This window comes from Strigops habroptila, chromosome Z (assembly GCF_004027225.2).
Source record: "Strigops habroptila isolate Jane chromosome Z, bStrHab1.2.pri, whole genome shotgun sequence".
Classification (NCBI taxonomy): domain Eukaryota; kingdom Metazoa; phylum Chordata; class Aves; order Psittaciformes; family Psittacidae; genus Strigops; species Strigops habroptila.
This window is the reverse complement of record NC_044302.2, coordinates 79802465-79829490: the sequence shown is the minus strand read 5'-3', so window position 1 is coordinate 79829490 and position 27026 is coordinate 79802465. Positions and strand designations below refer to the sequence as shown.

At 40.0% G+C, this 27026-nt stretch overlaps 1 protein-coding gene across 1 annotated transcript in view; it reads left to right on the top strand.

Moving 5' to 3' along the window:
- The first annotated feature begins 3971 nt into the window (after nt 1-3971).
- RGS7BP (regulator of G protein signaling 7 binding protein) overlaps nt 3972-27026 on the top strand; it is a 48429-nt gene continuing 25374 nt past the window's right edge. Inside the window, exons 1-2 of the mRNA XM_030471109.1 lie at nt 3972-5131; nt 7877-8043. Of these exons, the coding sequence (XP_030326969.1) occupies nt 4973-5131; nt 7877-8043 (326 nt within the window). The 5' untranslated portion in view covers nt 3972-4972. The remainder of the gene's footprint in view (nt 5132-7876; nt 8044-27026) is intronic.

The following is a 27026-nucleotide window of genomic DNA, read 5'->3' as shown; positions in this document are numbered from 1 at the left end:
ATTTTACTATCCCGTCATTTATGAAATTTTTCATGGGACTTTGAATTCATAATGAATTTAAATAATATCATAAAAATTAGCTTTTAATTGTTAGTTATTATAAGTAGTTCTAAATTATTTGCAGGTTCTGTGTTTTATGACCTTAAAGATAATTTTTCTTGTCATTTTTTTACAGATACTTACAAGAACGTGTATGAGCGGTCTTTTTCATCTTCCATTCATTGTGTGGCTTTGTTTTCATGCCAGGTTTTCTATCATAAAAGGTAACATTAAGACAAATTTATATTTATTTACTGCAATCAATCCCTCTTCTATTGACTACACTACAGCTAAAGGTAAATTATTCCATTGACACTTTCATAATGAGAAACTGATTTTAGCCTCGTGCTTTTCAAGTTTCTACAGTTTAGAGATTTGTTAAGCTAATGTTTGGGGGGGGGTAAGTAGGCATTTGCTTTTTTCTCATAATAACAGAAGTGCTGATGGCACTAGCATTATTATATTATAATAATTATATTATGTTTTTTAAAAAAGTACTTACAAAGGTGAAAGCAAAAAACATCTGGTGGCATGGGCATTTTCTCAGACTTCTTTGTCATTAAACCCTAAACTGTGCCAGCAAATCTGTCTAAATTTGAAACAGTTAGTTGACTAACTACCTGAGTGCTCCCATAGGCATTTCCACATGAATTCATGTTGGAATTACATATGTAAAAACATATTGTAAAGGAAGTAGAGAAGGTGGGAACACATCCTGGATTATCTGATTTAGAATTTCTTTCATTCTCTGATTTAAGGAATGCAGTAGTTCGTAAGTGCTAAAAATCTCACCGCAGTGATCTCTAGCATCCTCAGGGCATGACTTCCATGTCACAAACAGTCTTGCAACACTTACAGAGAAGGCAAGTAAAGCAGACTAATCTATTTTGACATTCTTGCTAGCTTAAGCATGTTGTTGCATGCATTCATAACCAGGAGCAACATGTTTATACTGGGCTGACAGCTACGGACGGGCTCACTAATGACTGCATTTTTTTAAAACTTCCAGTGATTGCAAGCAAAATAAACCTCTTCCTCAGCATCTCCACTGCTAATGCACTGCATGGATATTAGTTTCCTAAGTAAACTTAGAAATTGTTGAGAATGACACAAAGGAATTAAAAAAAATTTCCTGCTCTCTTTAAAATCTCATCTCGTATAGCACTAGTCTTTGTTGAACTGTGGCTAAATTTCATGGAACAGAGATGTCTGTCTTTGCTTTGAGTGGTATCTGGATAAACTATTTTTAGACACTTTTAAAAAAATAACAGCAAACAAAAAACTTTATTAACTGTATTTAGGGTCAAAACCACTGTATTTACTTCTAAAGAAACCAAGCATAATATTTTTCTTTATCTTAGTATTAGACCAGTAGGCACTAAAAATACACTAATGTGCAATCTTTGCTACAAAATGGTTTGACTTGCTAAGCCCTGCACTGAGCACAGGCTGAGGAGAAGGGCTGCAGGGAGCTGCCACCAGTGGAGGATATCTGAAATCAAGAAGGCTAACACCTTGGGTACATGAAAGACTTATTTATGGAACCAGGCCAGAATAGTACTTCCTGTGGACCTCCTTTCTCTAACTTAGCCTGTAGGACATGAGTAAGAAAGAAATAGCAATTGAAGCTGTGATTCTCGACTGCATTATTACATTGCTATTTATGAGGGTTAAACAGTTTTACTTCGCAGGAAGCCTGGTACAAAATTTGAGCACTTCACCTGCAGACACTGATCCAACTCTGCATTTCCAGGGAATAAATCTGTGCTCTGTTTAAAAAGTACCGTGTTTACTTAGAAAGATGGTCAGTTCACTTTCTTTAAAAAAAATACTTTAAAGAAATGTGACAAAGTCTTTGTTGTTATTCTTAAGTTTTCATTTTCAATCTAGCATTAACACTTACATATTATTTTTCTGTCCTGTGGAGATTGTGCAGAATGACTTTATTCATTTCCTGTTTCTTGGTTTTCTCTTCTCTCTCTATATGTCTTTTTACAGAAATGGTCTTTTTTGCCTTCTCCATTCCTTTGCCTCTTTTTCCTTTTTTTTTTTTTTTTTTTTTAATCTTTCTCCAAAGACATCTCCTCACATTTCTCAGCTAATCGGTGTATCAGTGTCTCTTCCATAGCTTATCTTTTCCATTACATTCTACTCACCATTTGGAAATATTATCAGAAGCCAACAACTAGAGAAATACATGGATTAGACAAAGATTACAACAAAATCTCTGAACAAGAGACACTCCCAAGTAAAAAGTTAATTTGAGCTCAGATTTTAGAACTACAATACAGGGTAGGTATAGCAAAACCTACATATTTACTTTTATTTCATTATGAGCTGTAAAGTTGCTGTGTAACAAGAATTTGACTGTGTAACAGACACTACTCTGTGAACCTATTTCAAGGTCACCTAGCTGTGGTCCTGAAAGGTTGCTTTGGGAGGGAGCAACAAGCCCCTGCTTGTGGCTATCAATTAAACATTAGGAGACTCCTGTTTCTCCAACATAACCCTGGGGTGCCATCAAATTCATCATGTTCCGTGATGATTTCAGAGGTCAGCTTGAAGAATGATGAAAACATGCACTCCTATAAACTGTAGGAAGAATCATCAGAACCACTTCCAAATGTGGACGTATTGAAGATACAATCATAAGTTAACATGCACTAGGTCACTGGGACTTCAAAACTGTTCCGCATGTTGGCTGAAGGGCAAAATTCAGCTGTGACTCAGCTTTATATAGGACAGATATATCACCAGGAACTAAATTGTAACCATTCTAAAAGTCAGTGAGACTGGCCTTGACTTCAAGGGACCAGAACTTCAGCCAAAGCAGGTAATGTACAAGCGAGCGTGCTGCACTCTTTGGTAGGTCTACTGTTATTGGTTTTGGTTTTAGTATCAGTATTAATTATTGCTATTAGAGTGGCTCTTAATAAGACTAGAAATAGATTGAAATAAGACTAGAACATATGAATAAATATGATACATGAGCAACAATTAAAACACTAGCAATAATGTAGTGTAGTACTATGTTTCAATTTCCCTTTACAAAAATACGTATTTCGTTCTATATAGACGTGAGGAGATGTATTCAATTTGCTTTTTGCCAGTATTAAATACATTTTCCTTGTCATTAAGTAATGGTTTGTCTGGATATGGAAGCAATATGATGTCCTGGCTCAGAGCTTGTGTTCATGCAGCACCAAATTCAATCATTTATTTCCTATCATTAATAGAATTAAGTTCAGTATGGAGTAAAAAAAAAAAAAAAAAAAAAAAATAGGTTGTGTCCTTAAAATAGCACTTGCAAACTGCAAGTTCGTTCTGTCTGTGGATACTGAAGATCTAGTCGTATGTTTATAATTGTAACTTTGTAATTACAAGGTCATTCTAGTTTTACCTAAAGCGATGACAGCGCTTGCAAAGAGCTGCAAATCCAGCACTAGCACATCCGGTAGCTGCCACTTCTGGGAAAGTAGCTGGAAATGTCTAAACAAAGTTTCCAAGTAGACTAGCAGGCAATTTCCACGCACAGGCAGGGGTGTCTGCCCCAGACAGCAGGGTGTTTGCTACAGCAACGGTTAGAACAGCTTGAAAAGAGGCCCTCGAGCTGCCAGAGTGCCGCACGGCACTTTCAATGGCATATTCAAGCTCCTTGGCAAGACTGGGTTTCTGCGTGTGATGTATTTGGTGTTCCTTTGCTTTCGAGAACATTGCTGAAATATAAAAGTCTTTCATTTAATGTTGTGAAGAAATAAAATTATACCAGAAGTCAACTAAACAGCCATAGCTACCTGGCTACAGAGAGGAACGGGACTGGCCGTGGAATTGAAGCTGGCCCAGGCCGTCGCGGTACCCAGCGTGGCGTGGGGAAGTGGGTTCAGAGGAAGCGGGCACAGCCCCGCTGCCGTCTGCTCTGAGGGTACTGCTGTGAGCATCAGCGCGGTGAACTCCAACCGCGCTGTCGTGCTGGAGCAAAAGAGGAAACGATTTCTCCAACCGGTTATTACTCCATCTCTTCAACGCTGAACGAATACAATCTACAGTGTAGTTGCATCACACACTCCAAACGTTTTTCTTAGAGCCCCGAAATAAGGGGGGTTTTGGTGAAAAAAACCAAAACTTCTGCGAATGCCGGACGGGCGATGTGCCGATGGCCGAGGGGGGCCGTCTGTGGGGCTGCGGCCACTGGCGGAGGGGCGGTGGACTCCTCTCTAGGGCACGCACCGGGAGGCGCTTCGCCCCGGCGCTGACCCGCCTCCCGCGGCGGCCGGACTCGGGGGCGCCGGGCGGGCGGTCTAGGGTGGCGGCGAGCCCGGTGGGGGGCTGCCGCTCCTGCTCCCGCCCCTGCTCCCGCCCCGTGAGGGCGGCGCGCTGTTGACAGCGTCACCTGCCGGGCCCCACCGGCCCCTCCGAGCGGCGACTCCCGGCGGACGCCCCGGCGAGGCGAGACGCGCCGCGGGGGGAGCGCTTAGGGGCGCGGCACGGCGGGGCGGGACGGGGCGGGCTCTTCCGCCCGGAGCATCGGGCAGGGCTTGGCGGTGGCTGGATGAGAGCCCATCCCCGCCGGGCACCGCCGTGCTCGCCACCCGCCCGCTGGCTCTGGAAGAAGGACGGCAGAGCATGCCAGCGGCAGGGCGGTTCCGCAGGGACTGACATGCTGCTGAAGGAGGGAGGGCGCCAGCCCCTCCGCCTCTCCCCGCGGTAACGGAGGCGATGCTGCAGAGCTCTCCCCGGGCTCTCCCGCAGGCGCCAGGCTATCGCCCTCAGCACCCGCGCTCGCTGCCGTGAGCGGCGCGGTCCCGGCCGGGCAGGGGCGACGGGCGGCGCGGGCCCGCACCCTCCTCGGGGCGGCGGCGGCTGCGAGGGGAGGCGCTGCCCGCGCCCGCGGGGCCCCGCACGGCGGGCGGCTCCGCTCGGCCCATGCGTGTGCATGATCTCTGCACCGAGCGGGCGCAGGAAGCGCCCCCGCTCCGCCGCCTCCATCTTCCAGGACAGCAGGACCTCGCCGCACGGCCGCGACAGTGAACGGCGGGGCAGCGGCTCCGACAGCGCCTACCAGACCCAGAGAGCCCTGGATGACTGCAAGATGGTGGGTACCGAGAATGGGCTCGCCTTGGTTTTTTGTCTGTTCCGAGTGTCCTCGTTGCGGGCGGCGGTGCCTCTTCCCGCGCCGGCTTGCCTATTCCCATCACGTGCAGATGCACTATTTTTAAAACTGCGGTCCCCGTCGGGGGTGCTGCCTTGCAGCCCGACTCGTCCCGGTTCAAAGGCGGGTGAGGGGAGGGAAAGCGAGACCTCGGCTGGGGCGCTGCGGGACGGGCAGGGCAGGGGCCGGCGCCGGGCGCCTCGCCCCCCGGGAGCCCTCGCCCCAGCACACGCCGCCTTCGCGACGCTGCCAAAGCTGGAGTCACTTCTTGCAAGGTCTGGCTAAATCTGTCCCCAGACTTGCACTCACTGAACCCTAAATACTAGGTGAATAGTTGGTTCCACTACATGACTGCGCGTTGTGCGTGCTGTCTTGAGCGGCAAGCACTCTTTCGACCTAAAATCCTTCTGAAACGGGACTCGGAATCTGAGGCCCTGAAATTGTGTTCCTGACGTATGTGGTACCTATTAACGGTCTCCCCAGAGTAGCTGATTGCAACTGTAAAACCCCAGGTCGAGTACCTGTATTCATACTAATTTTGGTCTGTCACATTATGATGTGACGTTTTTCCCCATTCACTTTTAAAATTGCTTGGATCCTAACAATTTCCTTCAAATCACTGCAATATATACCCTCTATCTGGCCCCATGAGCTACAATTAGCTGGACACTGGGCCCCAAAATTGCTCCTCTAACCAATGACAGAAATAGAAAACAAATGAAGTTGCTGCTACTTTACTTGAAAAATGTGGATCTTGCTAAATCTCTGTCCAGTAGCATTGGAAATATACCTGCTACTTCTGTTCTGTTTGATTCTGACTTTTTTTCCTCTAATACTGCAAAATGTGCTGGCAGATATCCACTCTGATACTTCAAAATTGGGAGCAACTCCCAGTGTACTGAGAAGCAAAAGCTGCCACAGTAGCTCTATAAATACACCCAACAAGTGGATCCTACTGGGTCCTGCTTTTTTTAACTCACCCCTGGCAGCATAATGTGGTTAGTTAAACAGAAGTACTAGCCTGATAGATTTCACCTATTAGAAATTTAAATATCATTTACAGATGGGTTGTCCAGATGCACTAAGATTCAGGTGTTAAAACCAGTGTTATTTTTGCTTGTCCTGTGACGGGATGCTGCAACACAGGTGTGGTTTTGTTTTCCCTGGCAATGCTGAGGTGGCTGAATGTGTCTGTTTAGACAAGGGATGTCAGGAGAACTGGCAAAATGTGTCTGCACAAACAGTTACCAGTTCCAGGATTCTCTTAATGCAGAGTAATTATGCTATGACACAATGTAATACTTTTTTTTTTTTTTTTCCCACTGCTTTCATGCATTCTCTTCAGCTACAGAATGAGAGAGTTGAAGCCAGGTTTAGCAAACACTGTGCTAGGGTTTTGTTCTGTGTGTGCTTTTAGTTTAGCTTGGGGTTTGGGGGTGAGAAGGTGCAGATGTATTGGAACACACTGGGATTGTTTTGCTGCTCCAGAAGTAGAGAAATCTATTTGCTACTCGTACAATGAAATTTAAGAAAACACAGCCAAAAATCAGGTCCTAATACTAGTTCTCAGTTATACAGAGTGATTACAGTGGCATGCAGGAAGAGTCAGAATGTAATACTGCAGGAGAAGTGACTCGTTTATTTTCTGACTATGAAAATTTGGGGGCTTGACTTTAAAATCTGGTCGAATCCAGGTTTTTAGCATGCTTGTATGTTGGGATATATTGAACTCCTGGGGGTAATGATGGCTGGAGAATTACAAGCAGTTCTCTTGTCTGTTTTTATGTAGTTTGGAAACTGAGGTCAAATTAGCAAAACACAGATAAATAAATATTCTGTTCTATTGCTCCCTGCCTTCCACCCCCGCCACCATGTGGAGCAAATGGTCTCATGTGCTTTCTTTCAGAAGACAGCAAATGCTTCATATTCTTAAAATATAATCCCACGTACGTGATCAGTAGAACTAAACAATAATGATCTTTCCGTCACGGTAAAATCTACCCAATAGCATGTAAAAGTCACCCAATAGCATCCATGTGTAACTGCTGGGTATTAGATTTCTGTAAAGGTTGAAGTGCTTATTTACTTCTTGGGCTGTTTTCCACACACATTCACATTGGGAAAAAGTGCTCTTTGGAATTAGAACTGGAAAGTGCCTATCTGGTGCATTTTCTTAGCCAATAACTGCAGACCAATTTTAAGTCTGAAATCTGGTTTGGGGACCAGTGACAGAGCAGAAATCATTACAAAATAAATTAGCAAAATTGCCAATGTAAAAGCAAATGCCACATTCCAATCTGTAAATGTGCTGTTAATCAGGAAGCAGGAGGAGCAAAGGCAATAATTTATGGAGATATTTTTGTCTTTTATGATAGCAAAAAATAACCTCATGCTACTAGTAAAACAGCTGTTTTTTTGTCTGCTTGATATTTAAAACTAATAAATCAAACACTTTCAGAGATCAAAAGCAGAAACACTACTTTCCTGCAAATTAACATTTATAGTTCACAGAAGAGGCAGCTGTCAGGGAGGCCCTAGTCATTTACTAAATCTTGGGCTCTTGATCCTGTATGCCATGGTATTGAAAGCAGCAGGGACAAACCCTAGATTGGGCATGTTTTTTAAAAAAAATTGTTTTCATCAATGTAGTTAAATGTCTCATGTAAGTAAATCCTCTTTGTTTTTCAGCTTGTCCAGGAGTTCAATACCCAGGTGGCTCTATATCGAGAGCTGGTCATTTCTATTGGGGATGTCTCAGTCACCTGTCCGTCTCTGCATGCGGAAATGCACAAAACTCGAACCCGAGGATGTGAGATGGCCTATCAGGCTCACCAAAAACTATCAGCAATTTCTGGGTAGGGTTCTACTTACTTTTAATTAAAGCTGTACTCATGCACACATCTTTGCTAAATACTGCATTATGGAAACTTTTGGCAAAAGCATTAACTTGTGTTTCCGTTTTAGGCATAGAGGCGTATGACCACAAATTCTACAGAATGCTCATATCCTTATGGTAGTGCAATTTTGGGTCATGTACTGGTCCCTTTGCTAACATGGTATCCTACTGATGTCACTGGATGCTTTTAATGTAAGATGAACAGGATTTTACTCCGTATCAGTAGACAACTTAAAAAGATCAAGGGAGAAGCCTTGCCTTTCAAGGTGAAATAGCAATAGCATTCTGCCCAGTCATTTATTTGGTATACCAGATTGGGCAGCGAGACACAACTAGCTCAGCTGAGCTAGAGACTTTACAAATGTAGATGAAAAAATAATTAGGCAAAAATTACATAGGGGAGGGGAATACAAATACTATTGTGAAAATTTGTGTTTACATTTTATGTGTTTCTAAATCCTTATCTCTGTTGAAGTAAGGATTTAAGGCTTCCCAGTATATAAGGTTTTCATTTATTCTTTGATATTAACATTATATACTTTCCTTTCCATGGTGACAGAATGTATTATCACATACTTGAGATGATGCCTCAGTACCAGATAAACTGGCATAAATAGCGGTGTCTTATAAAATGGGAATTCATGCTACTTACACAAAGTCTAATTATTTGTGGGTTCTTCACACTATGGTGACTGGGGCATTTATATTAACACACACACCTCCTGAGTCGTGCCTCCCTGACTACACTGGTCAGAACTTTCTGCACTTGGCTTATTCACTGTAATCCTTGGTGTATCACTGGAAAAAAAACTTCCTCTTTTTGCAGCTCTGCCTAATTTCCATTGAAGTTCTTTCATGACTTTAACATATATGAGAAATCTGTCATAGGTTTATTATAAGAGGGAAGACCACATTAACAAACTTAACAGAAGAAAACACTAGTTGGTCATTTTAGTACAACTGTCAACATTTTCAGATGTTATTTTGTGCAAAGACTCTTAAGTTGATATTATGACCTCTGTTTGTTCCTCAAACAAAATTCGCACTTTCAAGTTACTGAAGTCTGTGAGAATTAAGTAAACAAACACACAAACAACCAAGAGACACAGGTCCTTTTAATCAGTGCACTGAAAATGTGGAAGCAATCAAAACAATACATTTGATTATCAGAACCTCACTTGGATTATTTTTTTTTCCCATAAAAAAAGAAGAGATACATGCTCATTTAGAAGTATGGAGGTTTTTTTAAGTAATCATTTCACAGTTGGGAGACTGTCACATACACAAAGATGTCCTGAAGGTTGAGCAGTCACTGCGAGATTGACATTTAGCTAATCTAAAACTGTTCTAAATAACTGTGATAATAATGTGATATCCATAACAACTGGTAGGTGTTAGAAACCCTCTGGAAATTACTTATTTGGTTTGACAGACATTTTACAAGATGTGCTTCACATCTCCACGCTCCTACAGCTGAGTAAAGCTATATAAGCCAATTAATTTGTTTGGTGTATCTGCGAGGAAAGATGGGACATGAAGGTGCAGCAAGGATTCAGTGTAGAAAAGAAATAGGAGAAGAGTAATAAATAGTCTCATAGGTTCGGTCATTAATTCATCAAGAAGAGTGATGTAGTGCTTATGGCATAGGATCTGGAATGGGAACCTAATTTGGTAGGAAAAAATCTCAGAAAGAGAAATACTTAGGGACAGGAATGTATTAAATCATCCTCAGTATTAAATAGTCAGGAGGGAAGTGTATTGCTTAGAAGCTACTGGTAGTCAGCAGATTTGACAAAGGCTCATTTAGTTTGCTGCTTTAGTCGAAAATGCATAGCACTGTACCGTGAAAACATCCGGGTAACATGCCCAGTTATGTCTTCTGAAGCTTGTTAAAGAAAGCCTATTGCTTTCCTACCCAGAGAGAATAACAGCAATTAACTAATTATGTTACTAGTCTATAAAATTTCCTTACATATCAGCATTCTATTGGTTACGGTCATCAGTAATGTTCAGTTAGTCTCTAAGTGACCTGACCTGTTGCGGAGCACAATTTCTTTCAAGAAGCTGGCATCACTGTCTAGGACAACATTAAATTCATTAATCTTACTTGTACTGGTGTCCTTCTTGGAAAATCAACAGACAGCTTCATTTTACGCTTCCTGCTTGAATAAATCAGGATTTGAGACTCTTAAACACATTCCTAATTCAGGCAACTAGAAGAGGCAGCTATTCCCCTTCCTAACTCACCTGTTCCACAAGACTAGGGAAAGTAACAAAGAAGAAATGTGCAAAGACTTGGAAGGAAAGAAAAAAGAACAGACCCTGTGAGTGCTGAGAAAGGCAGCTCTGGAAGAAAATTTAGAAACTGTGGGAAGAGAACAAAATGCTGAGGTGGAGATAGTGCATTAGGAACTGAACAGGATAGAAGTCATGAGGAGAAGAAAACTTTGACCATGGGCATATCAGTTATGGAATATTAAATGGGCATTAGAGTAGGACAGTAGCGTAATATGATAAGAAGAGAAGATTGCAGGTCTAGCTGTAGAAAAAGTATGCGCTGATATGCCAACAAAAGGAGATTCAGCTAGGGAAAAGGAGGAAGTAAAAGCCAGACTTACCTATATTCTAAAAACTGAGAGAAAGGAAAACAAAGGAAATCATGACAAAGATAAGGAAGTAGCAAGGAAACATTAAGGCTTATGAAGCCTGCACTGGATTAGACCATATCACCCCAGCTAGCTCAAATCTGGCAGCTGCTGGTAGCAGAGATCTCTAAGCATATCTCTAAGCATATAAAAAACAGGCTGTGCATAGGGCGATACCTTCCATAGTATACTTGCCACTACCCAGCAATAAGTAGTTATGGGGTTTCCTGCAAAGGCTGCATCTGAACAATTTGTATTTGGCAAATATGAGTTCTCACAAAAGATTTCAGGATTTGTCTAAATACAATGGTCTTCTACTCAGAAAATATTGAGAATGAATAATGAAATCTTTACACTGTGGTGTGTTTAAAAATATTACAACAGAAAAAAAAATATTGAGAAAGAAAACTTCAGATTCAATCTCCAACTTAATAGGGTCCAATAGCTATTACATCCTCGTCTTCACTTGCTCTCTTATGATTTTTCTTGTAGAAACAGGTGAAATTTTTTCAGAAAGCAGATGCATGCCTGACCTTACCAGCAATATCCTGCCTTTCAGAGAATGATGAATAGAAAGAAAAATAATTCAAATTCAAATATCCTAGTTCTAGTTGATGATCTTCTAGGAATGCAAGTTGAAGTATACTCTAAGTGTTGGTTTTCTCAGAACTTCAGGCCAATTCCTGCTCACCAGGCTCATACTAACAATTCTTAGTGATTTTTAATGAACTGTCTTCTCAAGAAAGTGAGTAAGGTTTGGTCCTTTTATTACATTTTCTGTTGTATCAATTTATCAGAAATGCAATATCTCAAATTAATTACATTGTGCACCCTTGCGGTATCAGATGACATGGTAAAACCTGGAGAAAATAAAACAGCAAGAAAATGAGTCAGCATTACTTTTTCCAGAGGAAAAATACTTGTAACAATATGAAGGGGATGGGTGGGAAGAGGGGGGTAGAATGCAAATCTCTATTTTCAAAGGGGGTCTGCTTTATGAGGTGATAAACAGTGATGATATTTTAGAAGTCATCAAATAGAAAGCCAGCTTTATATGTGAAGTACACTGAGTCTGGGATGTAAATGGAAAGATAACTCAGAACTGTATTTTAAGATACAGGTCTGCACAACTGTCTACACACTTTTGTAAATGTCCCTTTCATATTCTCAAGCACTTGATACGCTTACATAATGCAAGTATTTCTGTGTTTACTTGGCACACTGAAACCAGAACTGGCAGTATTATCTCTGTGACAGACTGCTATATATGTTGACAGTGGGGTTTTTGGTTGTTTTAATTTTTCTTTTTGAGTGAAATGAAACTGTGAGGAGTTCAGGGGTGCATGGCAGTGTAGATCTGTGCGAACATAGCTTTGAAAGTGATTGTCCTCTGTTGTTCAGATTGGTGATGCGAAGTCCTGAATCTAAGGAGGAATAAAACCCTATACCAGTAGAGCCTGGAAGCCAACCAACTGGAAAGCAGCTTTGCAGAAAAGGAGCTGGGAGGTTCTGGTGAACACAAAGTGGAACATGAGCCAGCACTGTACCCTTGTGACAAAGAGGGTGAAAAGCCTCCTAGGCTCCATTAGAAAGTGTTGCCAGCAGGGCATTGATCCTTCCCTTCTACAGAAGGCTGTTGAGGCCGTATCTGGAGTACTGTATCCAGTTCTAGGCTCCCTAATAGAAAAGAGCAAGGGACATACTGGAACAGGCCTAGTCAATGGCCACGAAGATGATTAAGCGCATGCAACATCTGACATACAAGGAAAGGCTGACAGACCTGGTATTGGTTAGCCTGGAGAAGAGGATTGGAAAGGGATTTTATCAATGTATGTAAAAAATAACTGATGTGATAGTGTAAAGAAGACAGACAGACTCTTCTCAGTGGTATCCAGCGGTAGGACAGCCGGCACAAATTGAAATACAGAAAATTTGATTTAAAAGTTTTTAAACCCCTTTTTTACAGTAAGGTCTGTAGAATATTGGAACAGGTGCCCTGAGAAGTTTTGGAGTCTCCATCCTTGCAGATACTCACAACTCAGCTGGGCATGTTCCTTAGTAGCTGCTGTAGCTGACACTTTGAGCAGAAGCAGTGGATTATTTCTAGATGTCCCTACTGGCCTGTGGTAAGAGACACTGTAAATCTTCTTATTCAGAAAATTCCAAGGTGAAGCTTCCTTCTTTGACATTGAAGTTTCCTTCTTTGATATTGAGGTTCTATAAAACAGTTGCCAATGTAACGTCCCCCTGAGTTCACGAGAAGTTAAGGAAGTAGACCTAAAAATCACATTCTGATTGCATTCCTGTCTTTACTGCAGCACACAAAAATGTTACCATAGTTCAGAGAATCATTGAATCTTAGAATAGTTTGGGTTGGAAAGGATTTTCAGATCATCTAGTTCCAACCCCCCTGCTGTGGGCAAGGATGTCTCACACTAGACCATGTTGCCCAAGGCTCTGTCCAACCTGGCCTTGAACGCTGCCAGGGGTAGAGCATTTTTCACTTCTTTGGGCAGCCTGTTCCAGCGCTTCACCACCCTTACAGTAAAGAACTTCTTCCTTAGATCTAACCTGAACTTCCCCTGTTTGAGTTTAAACCCAGCTCTCAAGCCTGTCAAGGTCGCTCTGGATGACATCCCTTCCCTCCAGTGTATCAGCTGAACCACACAGCTTGGTGTCATCTGCAAACTTGCTGAGGGTGCATCAATCCCACTGTCCATGTCACTGACAAAGATGTTGAACAAGATCCGTCCCAACACCGACCCCTGAAGGACACACTCATTACCAGTCTCTGGTTGGACATAGAGCCATTGGCCATATCACTCTGCATGTGGCCATCCTTATCCAGCAGGTGGTTCATCCATCAAATTTATGTTTCTCCAGTTTAGAGACAAGGATGTCATGTGGGACAGTGTCAAATGTTTTGCACAAGTCCAGGTACACGACGTCAACTGCTTTGTCCCTCTCCATCAGTTCTGTATCCTCATCATAGAAGGCCAACAAATTGGTCAGGCATGATTTGCCCTTAGTGAAGCCATGTTGGCTATCACCAACCACCTCATTGTTTTTCATGTGCCTTAGTTGTTGCTTTAAATATGTAGTTTTAGGTAATTCCTACTTTTGTTTTCCTTTAAAGTCTACAGTAAATTTCTGATTTTTTCAATAAGCAATAGAGGGTAATTTCTCAGCCCCAATTAGTATTATATCAGTTCTTATGGTTGTGTGAAAACATTCTGTGGTTACCCAATTATGGCCAAATTTCTATTAAACTGTCCACCTTTTCCCCAAATTATGACACTTTGAAATTACAATCTTATTTCCAAAGCACACAAGCAAACAAAAAAGACTGCTCCAAAATATTTTAGAAATGAAAAAAAAAGGAGACTTCAGGCTTATAACTTGGTGAAAGTTACATTAAGAAAGACATAACAGAAACCATTTTAATTTTAACTTCAGATATTAAATAAAGCACTGCTGGCAGGCAGTATAGCTGAGCAGAAACAAAACATAGCAACACTTAGTTCAACAGGGCTAGCTAAAGTTAGGTCAGGAGATAGAGAAACAAACTAGAGCTTTGTCCAAGCTAGGTACCAACCAAGCAGCATGTATGGAGATCTCTGCCCTCCATAGATGTCTTTACAATCCCTGCCGTTGTACTACTTCAAGCGTATGTGTGAGAGGTGGGAAAAGTGATGTTAATGTTGACCCCAGGAGTTCTGAATTACTGAGGCATGGCCTCAGTTACAGTTAACATTGTTTCAACAGCCAGATGAAAGTTAAGAGTAAGGTAAGTGCTTCATAGAGATTGCACCATGATAACCAGAATGTTATAACTGGTGAGAGTATAATTAAATATTAAAAATAATGTGGTGATATGTAAGAAAACAAAGCAAACAGTCAATATTCATTGCAAGAATCAATACTGTTATACATGATAATGCCCCCTGAATTCATACGGGGGTTTTTTTGCTGATATTGCAGATATTTGAAAAGTAAGACCTTAAATATCTATCCTTAAAAATCCTATAAAGAAAATACAAACTGTTGAGATTCTCCACTTCTGAAAATTGTTGGAAATACAAAACTTCCCATTTGCACTCACACGTGTATACTAAACCCATCTCAGTAAGTTTTTCCAATCTGACAGGCCAGATCCCACAATTCTCACAAGCATTGAACAGTACCTTACTCAGTAAGTAATCGTGATGACTTAATTGGGACTGTCCAAAATGAGAAGAGTCAGGGAGATCTTTGTCTCCCTCCAAAGAAGAGATTTGAGCATCTGGTGTAAATTAATTTCAGAGCATTCTTATAAAGTGTTGTTTTCCCTCAACCTTTACATTCAGCTTCTGTAAACATCACTGTAACTTTCTGAAATTCTTACAATTTTCTTGTGATTTTGACCATATCAAATTCTAGGGGCAAATTCTGACTGTGTTTGTTCCACTTCAGAATATCTTCACTGATTTCTTAGTCATGAAGTTGCTCCAATCTTTCTCCTGTGTATCAGAGACTGCACCTGTTCCAGTGACTCAAATCCCATTTTTGACTGTTGGGAGTTGGTCTACATGGAAATGTTTGGGGAATTAAGCTCATACATGGATATTTTATGAATATACTGTTTATGGACAAACTAACACACGATAGTGCAGTAAGCATAACATAGCTTGCTTTCTTTCCCAAGAGAGTAAGATACATGTACATAATTTTCATTAGATGCCATTATAAATTTCTCTCTAATTATACAAGTCATGTGCATCTAAAATGAATGATGGGAAGGGACATTGAAAAGCTAAAACCATTTTATGTTGCACTGAGTTAAGGTGGATTCTGTTGTTGAGAATAAAATCTGTTTATTTAAGCTGCAAGTTGAAAAAGAAATCATTTACATCGGATATCTCAAGTTCTAATAGGTAAATTCAGAAAGCAAACAATAGAGGAGAAAACAAGGTTACTTACTTAAGCTAGAGTTCTCAAAATAGCTAACGTCTAAGGACTCACTTTTCCTTTGTACCTTTGTCTTTGGAACTGTGCTCTAATAGGTAGTTGGGATTTGAAAATACAAGGTATTAATAACTCCCTTTCTAGAGCTGTCCTTTATGACTGGAGGCCATATTTAATTAAGGGCAAACATGCCTAAAAGTGAATTTAGCATTTACTTCTTTGTGTCCAAAACAGCAATTCTGAAAAGCCTGGAAGTTCTACATCTGCAGCAACACAGCATAATGTAGTTTTACAAAGCTGAAGATCTTAGAGCCTTGCTTAACAGTAAACCTAATCAGCAGGCAGAAGTGAGGCATTCTTGCTTGTCCAAGCTCTGCTGACTTTCATCCCAGATGTGCAGTCAGAGCATCCTCAGAGCCTGACACACACTGACAATTTGGACTCTTCACAAAACATGGTGACACCAGCTACTTTCTTTTAAAACAAAGTTGAAAGTGGGTCAACTTAATTTCTAGACCACTTGCACTCACTTCTTAGAAGAATGTTCTGACTACAGTCAGGGGAATGTGGGAGCTAAAAGTAGAATTGACAGCATCTTTGTCAGTCACTTATTTGACCCTTTCATCCAGCTCACGCTCAACTACACATTCACAGAACTTGCCAGTGCAGCGCCGCCACTGTTCAGACACTCAAGGACTGCACATGCTGGGTAAGCCAGGCAGGTAAGCCTGCTGCTTATGTAAAGGGTCCTCTAACAGAAGGGAAGCTGTGTCTCAGCCCAGCAGCCAGGGACTCTGCCCCATGCTCAAATGCTCAAGTATCACCACAAATAGCAACATTCTCCCTGGGAGGTATAGAGCAGCATAGCTCATCCACTGTGACATGAAGCTGTAACTGCAGGGAAGAAGGAGGTACATTACCATCCTCTCTACCCAGTGCACAGAGTATTATGCACAAGGGAGCAAAATGGTGTACAATTCTGCAATGTATGTTGGTTTCAAGCGGTGCTGGTGCAGGTGAATACTGAAGACTGTTAAAGAACTTCCTTGGTGTTAAGGAGAACTTGTGTTCTAGTCCTTTCTTCCAAGATATTTTCTGTGCTTAAGCAGATAAACCACTTAAAGATGGAGAAGAGATTTAGAACTCACATAAATGCTGAATATTCTTCAGCATTCTGCATTTTCAACTTGGTGAACTGTAAATTCATCTGCACAGTATCTTGGTCTAGGGTTGGAGTAGGCTGCAGATTTAGGGTGATTTGGCTTCTGTTTTAATATGCCTTCTGCATTCAGCACTCCATTCTGGGTTCCAGGCTCCAGCCTGGAAGAGGAAACCAAAAAGTAAGATGTTGCAGTATTTGAAGTCCTTCACCGTCATACTCTTCTCTGCCATGCACGAGCAGCATTCCACTGCACTTAGATTCCAGAGGGATTGTTTTTCTAAATCTAACTTGGAAATAATGAAATATTCTAGCCATTGGTAAGCCTATTTATCTTTAGCAGTGCTTGAAATAACCACTGTTTCACACTCCTATTTTACGGTATAGAAACCTTTTACATCAGAAATTGAAGGAAAACAAGATACATAGCCTGAGAGATTCAGAGACTGAATTGCATTGACAGGGTCCCTTTAGAAATGCTGCAGAATCAGAGCTGACCTTGTTCAGACCATTTGGTGTTTCTGCAAGTATTCTGTAACTTCGTGCCGTTCTCTTGCCCCTTTTTGTCCTTCCTTCAGAACACCTGTTATCATGTTTGACATAAAAAGCTTTTCAGACTTCTTCTGTGAAAGCAATTTTCTCAGAGACTAATCAGCCAGAGGATCCAGCTGTTAGGTACATCTATAGGAGCGAGAACTGTGGGGTACCTGTACTTATTATCTCTGAAAAATATTATATTATTTAATGCTTTTCATACATCATATTTCAATCTTTCAAGGGAAGGCATAATTTCAGATATTCTATTTTATTATTGCTATAGTGTTTACTGAATAAAGGATGTGGAGATTACATTTTTTTCCTAAATTCTTTTTTAAAAAAATTATTTTAAATGTCAATTTGGTGGAATTTTAGGCCCTAACACATAATAGCACATAGAGACTCATGTATGTGTCTTGGCATGTCACAAGTGGAATCAGTTAACAAGCTCTTCTTGAGTGAAAACCGGAGTGAAACGAACTTATCTCTGTAAATATATATGCTTTAAAATGGGATTTAAAACTAAATTTTAAGACGTATTTAAAGATTTATAAGTGTCTCTAATTATAAGTCTGTCACGTCACACTAATGACCCTATGCTCACAAAAATGTGGGGTATCAGAGAAGCCTACATTGTTCAAAATTAATGCTAGACTAATCCAAAAAAATGGTTGGTGGTGGTTTTTTTTTTTTCAGTATTTCTGAGAGAAAATTTCTTTCTTGGCAAAGTTTTGGAAAAAACACATTTGCTGGGAAAAAAGTATACTGAAGCTTCCTGCCTAGCTTCACAGGTGTGACTGATTGAAAGTTGCAGTTGGCTGATCTATAACCAAGATGGTCAAGAAGAGCACCTTTATGTCCCCTTGAGGCCCACTGCTTTGAGATCTGTCTCACTGGCATATTTCAGTAATTTTCTTCTCTAGATTTATGCTGAAACACAGCTGATGCCAAAGCTGAGAATTTAGTCACGAGTTTTAAATGCTTCTTTCCTGATCATTTTCTTAATTACTGTTTGATTAAGAAATCCTACATGGCTGCAATTTTTAGTGGTAGACACTCTGCTAACCTTGGTTCTGTATAGCTTTGATTATACTGTGTCCAGAAAATTACTTCTAATTCTCATTGAATCTTATGAATCCAGACTAGCTTAGCTAGTTCATATATCTTAAAAGAAGTGAGAACATGAAATAATTAAGTTTTGCATTAGAAAAAGACTTCCAACATGGGCTCTTAGAATGCCACGTATACTGTTTTATTTAATAAGTATTCTGATTTATTAAATGCTTTCTAAAGTTTGGACTGAAATTTTCCTGTTAACAGAAATATTTGTACTAATTCTCAGTAGTTCTCAACATTCTGAAACCCTTTTCTCTAATTAGAAAAAAAAAACCAAACAATTTTGATTCTGTGCCTCTCACTGGAACCAGCCAATGCAGTTGCTAAGATAATTGTGCAGGACCATGCAATGAAATGACCCATATTCTGTTGCGTGCCTTCAAGTGCTAGATTTCTGCAGAGTTATCTAAGAAAAGATTTCATTTATTGTGAACTTTGGTGCATGGTGCCCTAGTACGATGTTGAGTACCAAACAATAAAGGATAACTGCTCTCAACAGCATGATCAGGAACTGTGCAAGACCAGTCTCTGACTAAGGGTTATACAGGGAAAATTCCAACTACATCCAAATTTATTATAAGGTGTGTAAAATCTGTTCTAATTTTTCTAGTTCTTTTGTAGTTTTGTTTCATAACAATTAAAAATTTGAAACCGTTTTCTGGGCATTAAGGTCTTGTATGAACAAAACATTAAATTAAGAATTATTTAATCAGGAATCCTTCCAGTACTATCAATTAAATGATGTTTAAATTCATGTTCATATATAACCATATACTGAAGTGCTGGCTATTATTTAATATTATCTCCTCTTTGCTGGATACATTTGCAGATGTACATTTAGATTTACTATATCATTTTAACGAGAAGAGAAATAATGCACTTAGTTGTTTGTATATGAACAATTATTCACGGTAGTTATTTCTTTTCTCTCTTATGTTCCATTTTTAACCTTGCTATTCTTATCTTTTGTATGAATATTTTCTGCATGAACGTTTCCTGCCAGTAGATCTGGCATAAGAATTCAAATACTGTCATAATATATTAAATTATGTGCTTGAAGTTCTTGAAGAAACTGCTTTCCCATTGCAGAAGAAAGCAAGTTTGCATTTATTGGGTGAGCAAAGAAAAGTTGACACTTCGTATATCTGTCTGTCATGGCAAGAGAGATCATTATAAATGTACTGTTGGTAACCTTGTCAGTATGGCAAATGGTTAAGTGGCAAAATTATTTCCATAACTTCTGGAGCTGTGATTTTGGTGAAGCAGAGCTATCCACCCATATGCATTTGCACCCCAAAAAATTTACCCATCCAAAAATACAGGGATTGGTACTATGGGATAGTATGACAACTGCAACCATAGCCCTTTTACAGAGGCTGAGCAAAGTGAGTGTGCTGAGGAAGCAGTCCTGTCATACAGGTTGAAGAACACCAGATGTGATTTCCACAAGTGGAAATTAGTAGTATGTCTGTGCAGCTGCTAGTACAGAATACTGGATGGCCAAGGAAGACTTTCTGGAGGCATCCTTGCTTCCCAAGCAGAAATAGGCATTTCAAAAAAGAAAAAAAAATAATACCAGTTCATAAAGTCAAGGGGAGAGTAGAGCAGGATTCAAAAATCTGAAGTGAAAAAATTGCTAAGTTCTTTATGCTGAAATACTTCTTCCTGAACACATTTTGTCAACAGATGGTTTTCAAAATTTCTTTCTCTACATAGAAATTTAAATTCAGAAAGCTAATCTGTATCTTTTTTTTCTCTCCTCTTCTTTGACACATGCAAGTTTTCTCAGAGTCTCTCAGCTGTGATTTTTAACTACTCGCACAGATTTGATCTGTGAAATATCTGGTGAGACTGTGCGACATACTTCTACTGACACTATATCACAATTTCTTTTTCACTTGGAGTATTTCTATATGGAGATATTTGGATATTTGTTTTTAAAAAGATATAAAAGTACTCCATGGCATAACAACGACCTATTCAGAGCTCTCCTAGAAGCATTGGATACGTCTAGAATCCCAATTTCTACCTTACTCTGAGCAACCTAATAATGATCTCCTTGGTGCACTGTTTTCCTTCCAGTTTAGAATTGTAGCAGTCACACTGTTAGACTAACAGGAAAAACAAAAAAAATAAAAGGAATATGAAAATGTATACATCTTTTCACTAATTGTTAAGGGGATACAGCTCTTACCCAAACTCTGGTGAAGCTTTGGTCCTTAGACCAAAGTGTTTTGTCATACCTTTGAGGAAATGCAAATTCATCATTCCTTACCACTTCTCATTTTATCATCTCTTCACATCTGCTCTGTTTTTCTCATTTTGAAATATGGAAAACCAGAAAAGTAAGTTAAACAGGTAGCAGGTATCCAGGTCACACAAGTGCTGTATAGAATGCCCTTGGGGAGAGTGGGGGGAATTATACTGAAATCTATACTCAAAGTAGATATTAGAGACAAAGTGGAAAAGAGATGTGTCATAAATCAAAACAGTCATCTGGTTTAGCGTCCTGTGGATGGTCAACAGCAGATGGCATCACTTGCCTGTAGGAACTCTCCTAGGAATTCTTACCATTTAAGTTTTGAAGACTTTGAAAGATAGTTTATAGATAATTTATTAGTGAGAAGTATGTGATTAAGGGACATTTTAAAGAACTTGGAACCTTAACTAAAATCAAAGGGGAAATCTATAGGCAGCATGAGTTTCAGCTGTTAAAGGTCAAATTGTAGGAGGCAATGTGGAGGTATGCAGGACTTGAGCCTGTTGGCTTGGCACAGACCTGTTTACTGGTTTATCAGAGAAATTCATTTGAGAGGGATTTGCAGATATTTACAAGGTGGGTTGCTGCAAAGGCATTTCTTTGTGAAACTTAAAAATCTTGGCATATAGAGCTAATCTGACTGCCTCCTTCTTGGCTAGCATGGTTCCTTTAGAGAAGGTCTGCGTCATGGTTTGTGTTTATGTATTATTTAATGTCGTAAGATTTGAGGCAGTGAGGCTGCAAGGTTGTTTGACCAGATAGGGCTAGAGCTAAGCAAGGCTGACTTGGCACTACCTCTTTTCAACTACTGGAGGAGCCTGATAATGTGGTAATGAGCCTGATAATGAAAGGCTCTGTTCAGCTCATCTTTGGCTACTGGAGAAGTCTTATGAATTTCCTTAAAGTAAAGGCAAGAGACAGCCAGCTGAAGAGAAGAGCAATGGAAAGAGGGCTTAGAGTTGTTTTCTGCAAAAAATGCAGAAATGCCCTGAATTTTATTTATTTTTTTTTTTTATCTTATGATAACTCAAAAGCATAATTAAAGACATGTGCAGTTTCACTTGGAATTCTGAGTGCTTAGTATCCAGTTGGGGATTTTAAGCTCAACTAGTGTGGTGGTTTAGCCTTGGCCAACAGCCAAACTCCCACCCAACTGCTTGCTCATTCACTCCTCAGCAGGACATAGGGAGAAAGCAGGCAGAACAGGAAGGAGAAAGCTGGGTGGGGGTAAAGACAGAGACATTGCTTGCCAAACGTTGTTCCAGGCAAAGCAGGCTTGACTTGGGGAAGATTAACCTAATTTATTGCCAATGAAAATAAAAATAATTACTGATTTGGGTAAATGAGAATCAAAAAGACAAATAGTAAAACAACACTTTTTCTGCCCCTTTCCCATGCTCAGTTTCACTCTGGACTCCTCTACCTGCCCCCTGCCCTGAGCAGTGCAGGAGGGATGGGGAATGGGGGGGTTACAGTCAGTCCATAACAGTTCTGCTTTGCTCTCCTTCCTCCTTACACTTTTCTTCTGCTCTAGCATGGGCTCTTCCACAGCCTGCAGTCCTGTTGGGAAAATCTGCTCCAGTACAGGCTCTCCACAGGTGACAGTTCCTTCAGGAATATCCATCTGCACGGGTGTGTACCTCTCAGCAGGCTGCAGGGAAGATCTGCTCTGCTGTGGAGAATCCCCTTCTCCATTCTCTGAGCATGATGTTCCCTCATTTCTCACTCTTTTTGTTCCCTTTTTCTTTCTCCCAGTGGTGCTTCCTGCCCTTTGTAAAAACAAGTTTCCAAAGAGGTGCCACATGCTTGGCTGGTGGGCTCAGCTGCGTCCTGCTGTGGGAGCCACTAGGAGCTGTCTGGAACTGCCATGCCCAGCACTGGGCAGCCCCTCACCTTCCCACACAGAGGCCACTCTGTGGCCACCACCACTACCAAAACCTGGCCACCCTCACCCAGTACCTGTAGTCTTACCTGAAGTGGTGTGACTTTGAATAAAATTTATTTTAGTACTGCTGGTTTACTCAAATCCATGAAGTTTTGCCAAGTGATTGTAATTGGTCTTGTCCTCTGGTGGAATAGTTTGGATAGTCCTCTGGTAATTCTTGCCCATGCTTGAGTTAATTCAGCCATTAAAATGCTCTTCTGATGGAACAAGTCTAAAACATTCCAGTCTGTAAATCTGATAGCCGAAAAAAAGTTTTCTAAATATCACAGGATCATAGAATGGTAAGGATTGGAAAGGATCTTAAGATCATCTAGTTCCAACCCCTCTGTCATGGGCAGGGATGCCTCACACTAGACCATGTCACCAACGGCTCTGTCCAGCCTGGCCTTGAACACTGCCAAGGATGGAGCATTTTCACTTCTTTGGGCAACCTGTTCCAGGGCCTCACCACCCTCCCAGTAAAGAACCTCTTCCTTATATCTAACTGAACCTCCCCTGTTTCAGTTTGAACCTGATAGCAGCTTTCCAATAACTTAAGGAGGCCTACAAGAATGCCAGAGAGGGACTCTTCATCAAGGACTGTAGGACAAGGAATAATGGGTTTAAACTCCAAAAGGAGAAGTTCAGGTTAGATCTAAAGAAGAAGTTCTTTACTGTGAGGGTGGTGAGGCCTTTGAACAGGTTGTTCAGAGAAGTCATAAATGCTCTATCCTTGCAGTGTTCAAGGCCAGGATGGACAGAGCCTTGGGCAATATGGTCTAGTGTGAGGTGTCCCTGCTTATGGTAGGGAGTTGGAACTAGGTGATCTATCCAACCCTAACCATTCTATGATTCTGTGATTCTATATACTCAGTTTCCAAGAGAATTTTAGAACTACAACATAAAAAATGGAAGACTTCAATAATATAAGTGATGCTATATTTTTTTCTTTCGGGGGAATTTCTGCAAGAGGGGACCCTGCCAGAAAAATGAAACAATAGCATGTTCAAAATGACTGTATCTTGCAGACCATACATGCCTTTGGTTTATCAGGTAACTTCAATGGAAGTCGGTGAGATTTTCTTGAATAAATAAGAATTTTTCCTACTGTTAACAGTAGTAGCTAAATTGTTGTAGCATGGGAATATCTAAACTGCCTTCAACTTGGTGGTTAGAAATGTCTACAATATGAGTCACTGCATTGTGGTTTTAGTCTGCTTGTGTTATCATATACCCAATTGACTCCATCAGCCTTATCAGAGTAATTGGAGATTTACACTGGTCTAACTAAACAAAATGTGATCACCTGTTTTCTATTATTAGGAGCACTGTTGTAACTGCTTCAAAACAACAATCTGATTTAATAAAAACAACATTGGAACTGTTTATGGGTCTACTAGAACGAAGTACACCTGCTTTCCTTCTGACTGGGCTGGGATGTGGTGTAGTAGTTGTATCACAGTATGACAGTGTATTAGTGGAGAACAAAAAGCAACACATGCTACTGAAACTGACAGCAGTTTGCATGGAACACCTACATTTAAAAAAAAAACAAAACCAAACACAAACAACAAAAACAAACCAACCACAAAACAAAGCAAAAAAACCCAAAACCCTGCAGATTGGAAGAACACGAATAAGGACTTTTTTCTCAAGATCTGTTTAGAAGAAAACATTGTCATTGCATGACTTTTCTATTTATATTCAAAACGAATCAGCCAATCTTTTGTTACCTTTAAAGATGAATGGTTAAGTGATAAAGAAGTAAACTATGTGTTTAAGGTACAAAATTAGAGGCAGGTTTAGTAGGCTGTTGTGCTTGAGCCATAATCAGAGGGGCTTCTTGCCCTCAGTATCTAAGGGGATTAAGCGTATCTACTCCACTGTATTTGTCACAATTTTAATTCTAGTAGAAGAATCATAATGTCTGAGGTAGATCTTGTTTCCAGATCATCTTTGTAGCTGGTATATATTTCTAAACTCCGGTACTTCTGATATTAAAAGACAAGCTACAGGGTAATGTTTACAGACAGTGATTTTCCACAGCTTCTCAAGTTGATCTACCTTTCTTTTCATGCGAATATATGGGGTATCAGGCAGAATTTGATTAATTCATTTTCACTTCTGATTTGGCAAAGATTGTGTGCCTTTATCTTTTGAAGACAAACAGTCTTCATTATATGTCTAAAAAAATGTCTATTTTTTCCATCAGCTAAAATAGTGTAGTGCTGCTCTGTTGTAAATGCGTGACCAAAATTTTTAAGTTAAATTCAGAATTAGACCATAAAATTCACTTTTAGTAGTCTTACATTTCATTTGTTTCAGTGGAACTATGAATGCTGGGCAGTTGTGGGAATTCAGGAAAACCTGAAGGTGTTTTTCAGTTGTAACCAACAGTTTAGCAATACAATAAAATAATCTATCAACTATTTTGGGAAAAAAAAAGATTAATGGAATTTCACTCTTTACCTTTTAGTATTAAGGGTTGCATTTTAATCATGTTTATTCTTGTATTTTAAAAAGATTATCCAAAGAGTTGCATTAGCCTTTCTTGGGTGTATCAGGTGCTACATAGTTGGTATAAGAGCTCCCTCTATAGGTTCTGTTTTAAATTCCCCAATTATTTCCCCAATTTAGGGAAATAAAAGGAGAAGTAAATGCCACCTCTTGTCAGTGCTTCATAAACATACTTAGTTGAACAACATGACCTGATTTTTAAAAAGCATGAAAATATGGTTAAAATATGAAACTGTAATGTTGTTTATTGAAGTTGTATTTACAAAATTTATACTTTTAATTTTAATATCAGCCTGAGAAACTGCATTACTGAAGCTACTTTTATATAAAGGAATAAACCAGCATTTTATTTTTTATAAGTACCTTTAATACACATTTATCTCAGAGTTCTTAAGCTGCAGAAGTATTACTCACACAGTAGTATGAGTTTCTCATCAACTGAGTAGTATTCATATCTTTGAATAAGGACTTATACCCTTTATGGCACCCTGGTGATATAGTATCTATGTGACAACTACAGAAATTCCTAGTAAAAAAGGGACAGGATGTTGAAAAGTGTTAATGTACAATTATCAACATAATTTAGCAGAAAGATAAAAGGAAATTCTGAGCCAAATGACTAGGTATCAGTAAGTGTTTCTGGGTCAGATAAATAATCCTACAGTCCTCATGGTAGGAAAAGTTATTAACAAGCTAACCATCTGGCTTTTTTTTTCATACAGTTTTTATTATTAGAAGCAAAATCAAAAAATCTCTTATGAAGGAACCCATTCTCTTGGTTCTGTTTGAAGATCAGAGCCTACTGTTTTCTAGTGAAGACAAGACAGGAGTAAAGACTGACAGATATTAAACAATATGCTAGCTTGTATGGGCCTATAAAATTTACCCTACATGCAAAATATTGGCATAAGCACATGTACACTGATCTCACCATTCCCCCTTCCTCATGTATGTGTGTCTTGTCAGGGAAGTGGCAAGCCAAGAGTCTTTCTCAAAGCCATAGAATACCATAAATTCTGTTTTTCATCCTGGCCCATTCGTTGCATTCAGCTAGTGAAACGCAGCAGTGCTACCCTGTCAGATGAAGTATCCCCAAGAAGCCAGAAACTGTGTGTACATATCCTGTGAAGGTTACTAGTACCTCGTTATCTTGCCTAAGTGGGTACGGAGAAGCAAGAAAATTTCTGCTCCACGATGGATGCACAAAGTGAGCACAATTCCTAATCACAGCCCTGTGACAGCTGTGCTTAGAAGCCAGTGATCAGGAATTGGTGTTTGGCTCACGGGCAGGTGCTCAGTGCTGTGCTAGCTTTCAGATGTCCAGCTCAACATAAGGTATTAAACAGCTCCTTTGAGAACAGAGTTTAGCATAGTACTTTTATGAGACTGTGTTTTATGAGATTTCTCTTGAATATCTAGATGGTCTTCATAAAGAAATCAGCTGGACTAACTGAAAGAGGTAGCTGACTTTGGGGGTTAATAATACAAGTCTGCATGAACGTTTCTTTGTAAATATGAATTCGTGATATAGATATTTAATAATAAACACATCATAATCATCATTCTGAAAATTCTGTCTATACTAGTCCCCTGTTCAATATTTCTCATGGCATGACACTGAACATACAGAAAGTTACTAAGAGAAGTGAAATTAATGACATTTTAAAGGGAAATTTTAAGCCACTACACACAATGTACTTCAGGAATTATAAAAGAAATCTTTACATGCACTGGCATCAGAGCATGTGGCTTTCAGAGATGAAAATGAAGCCTATATACATGTATAGGAGAGAATTGTTTGGTTGCAAGCTAATGGAATTCTTGTGGTCATTATTGCAAA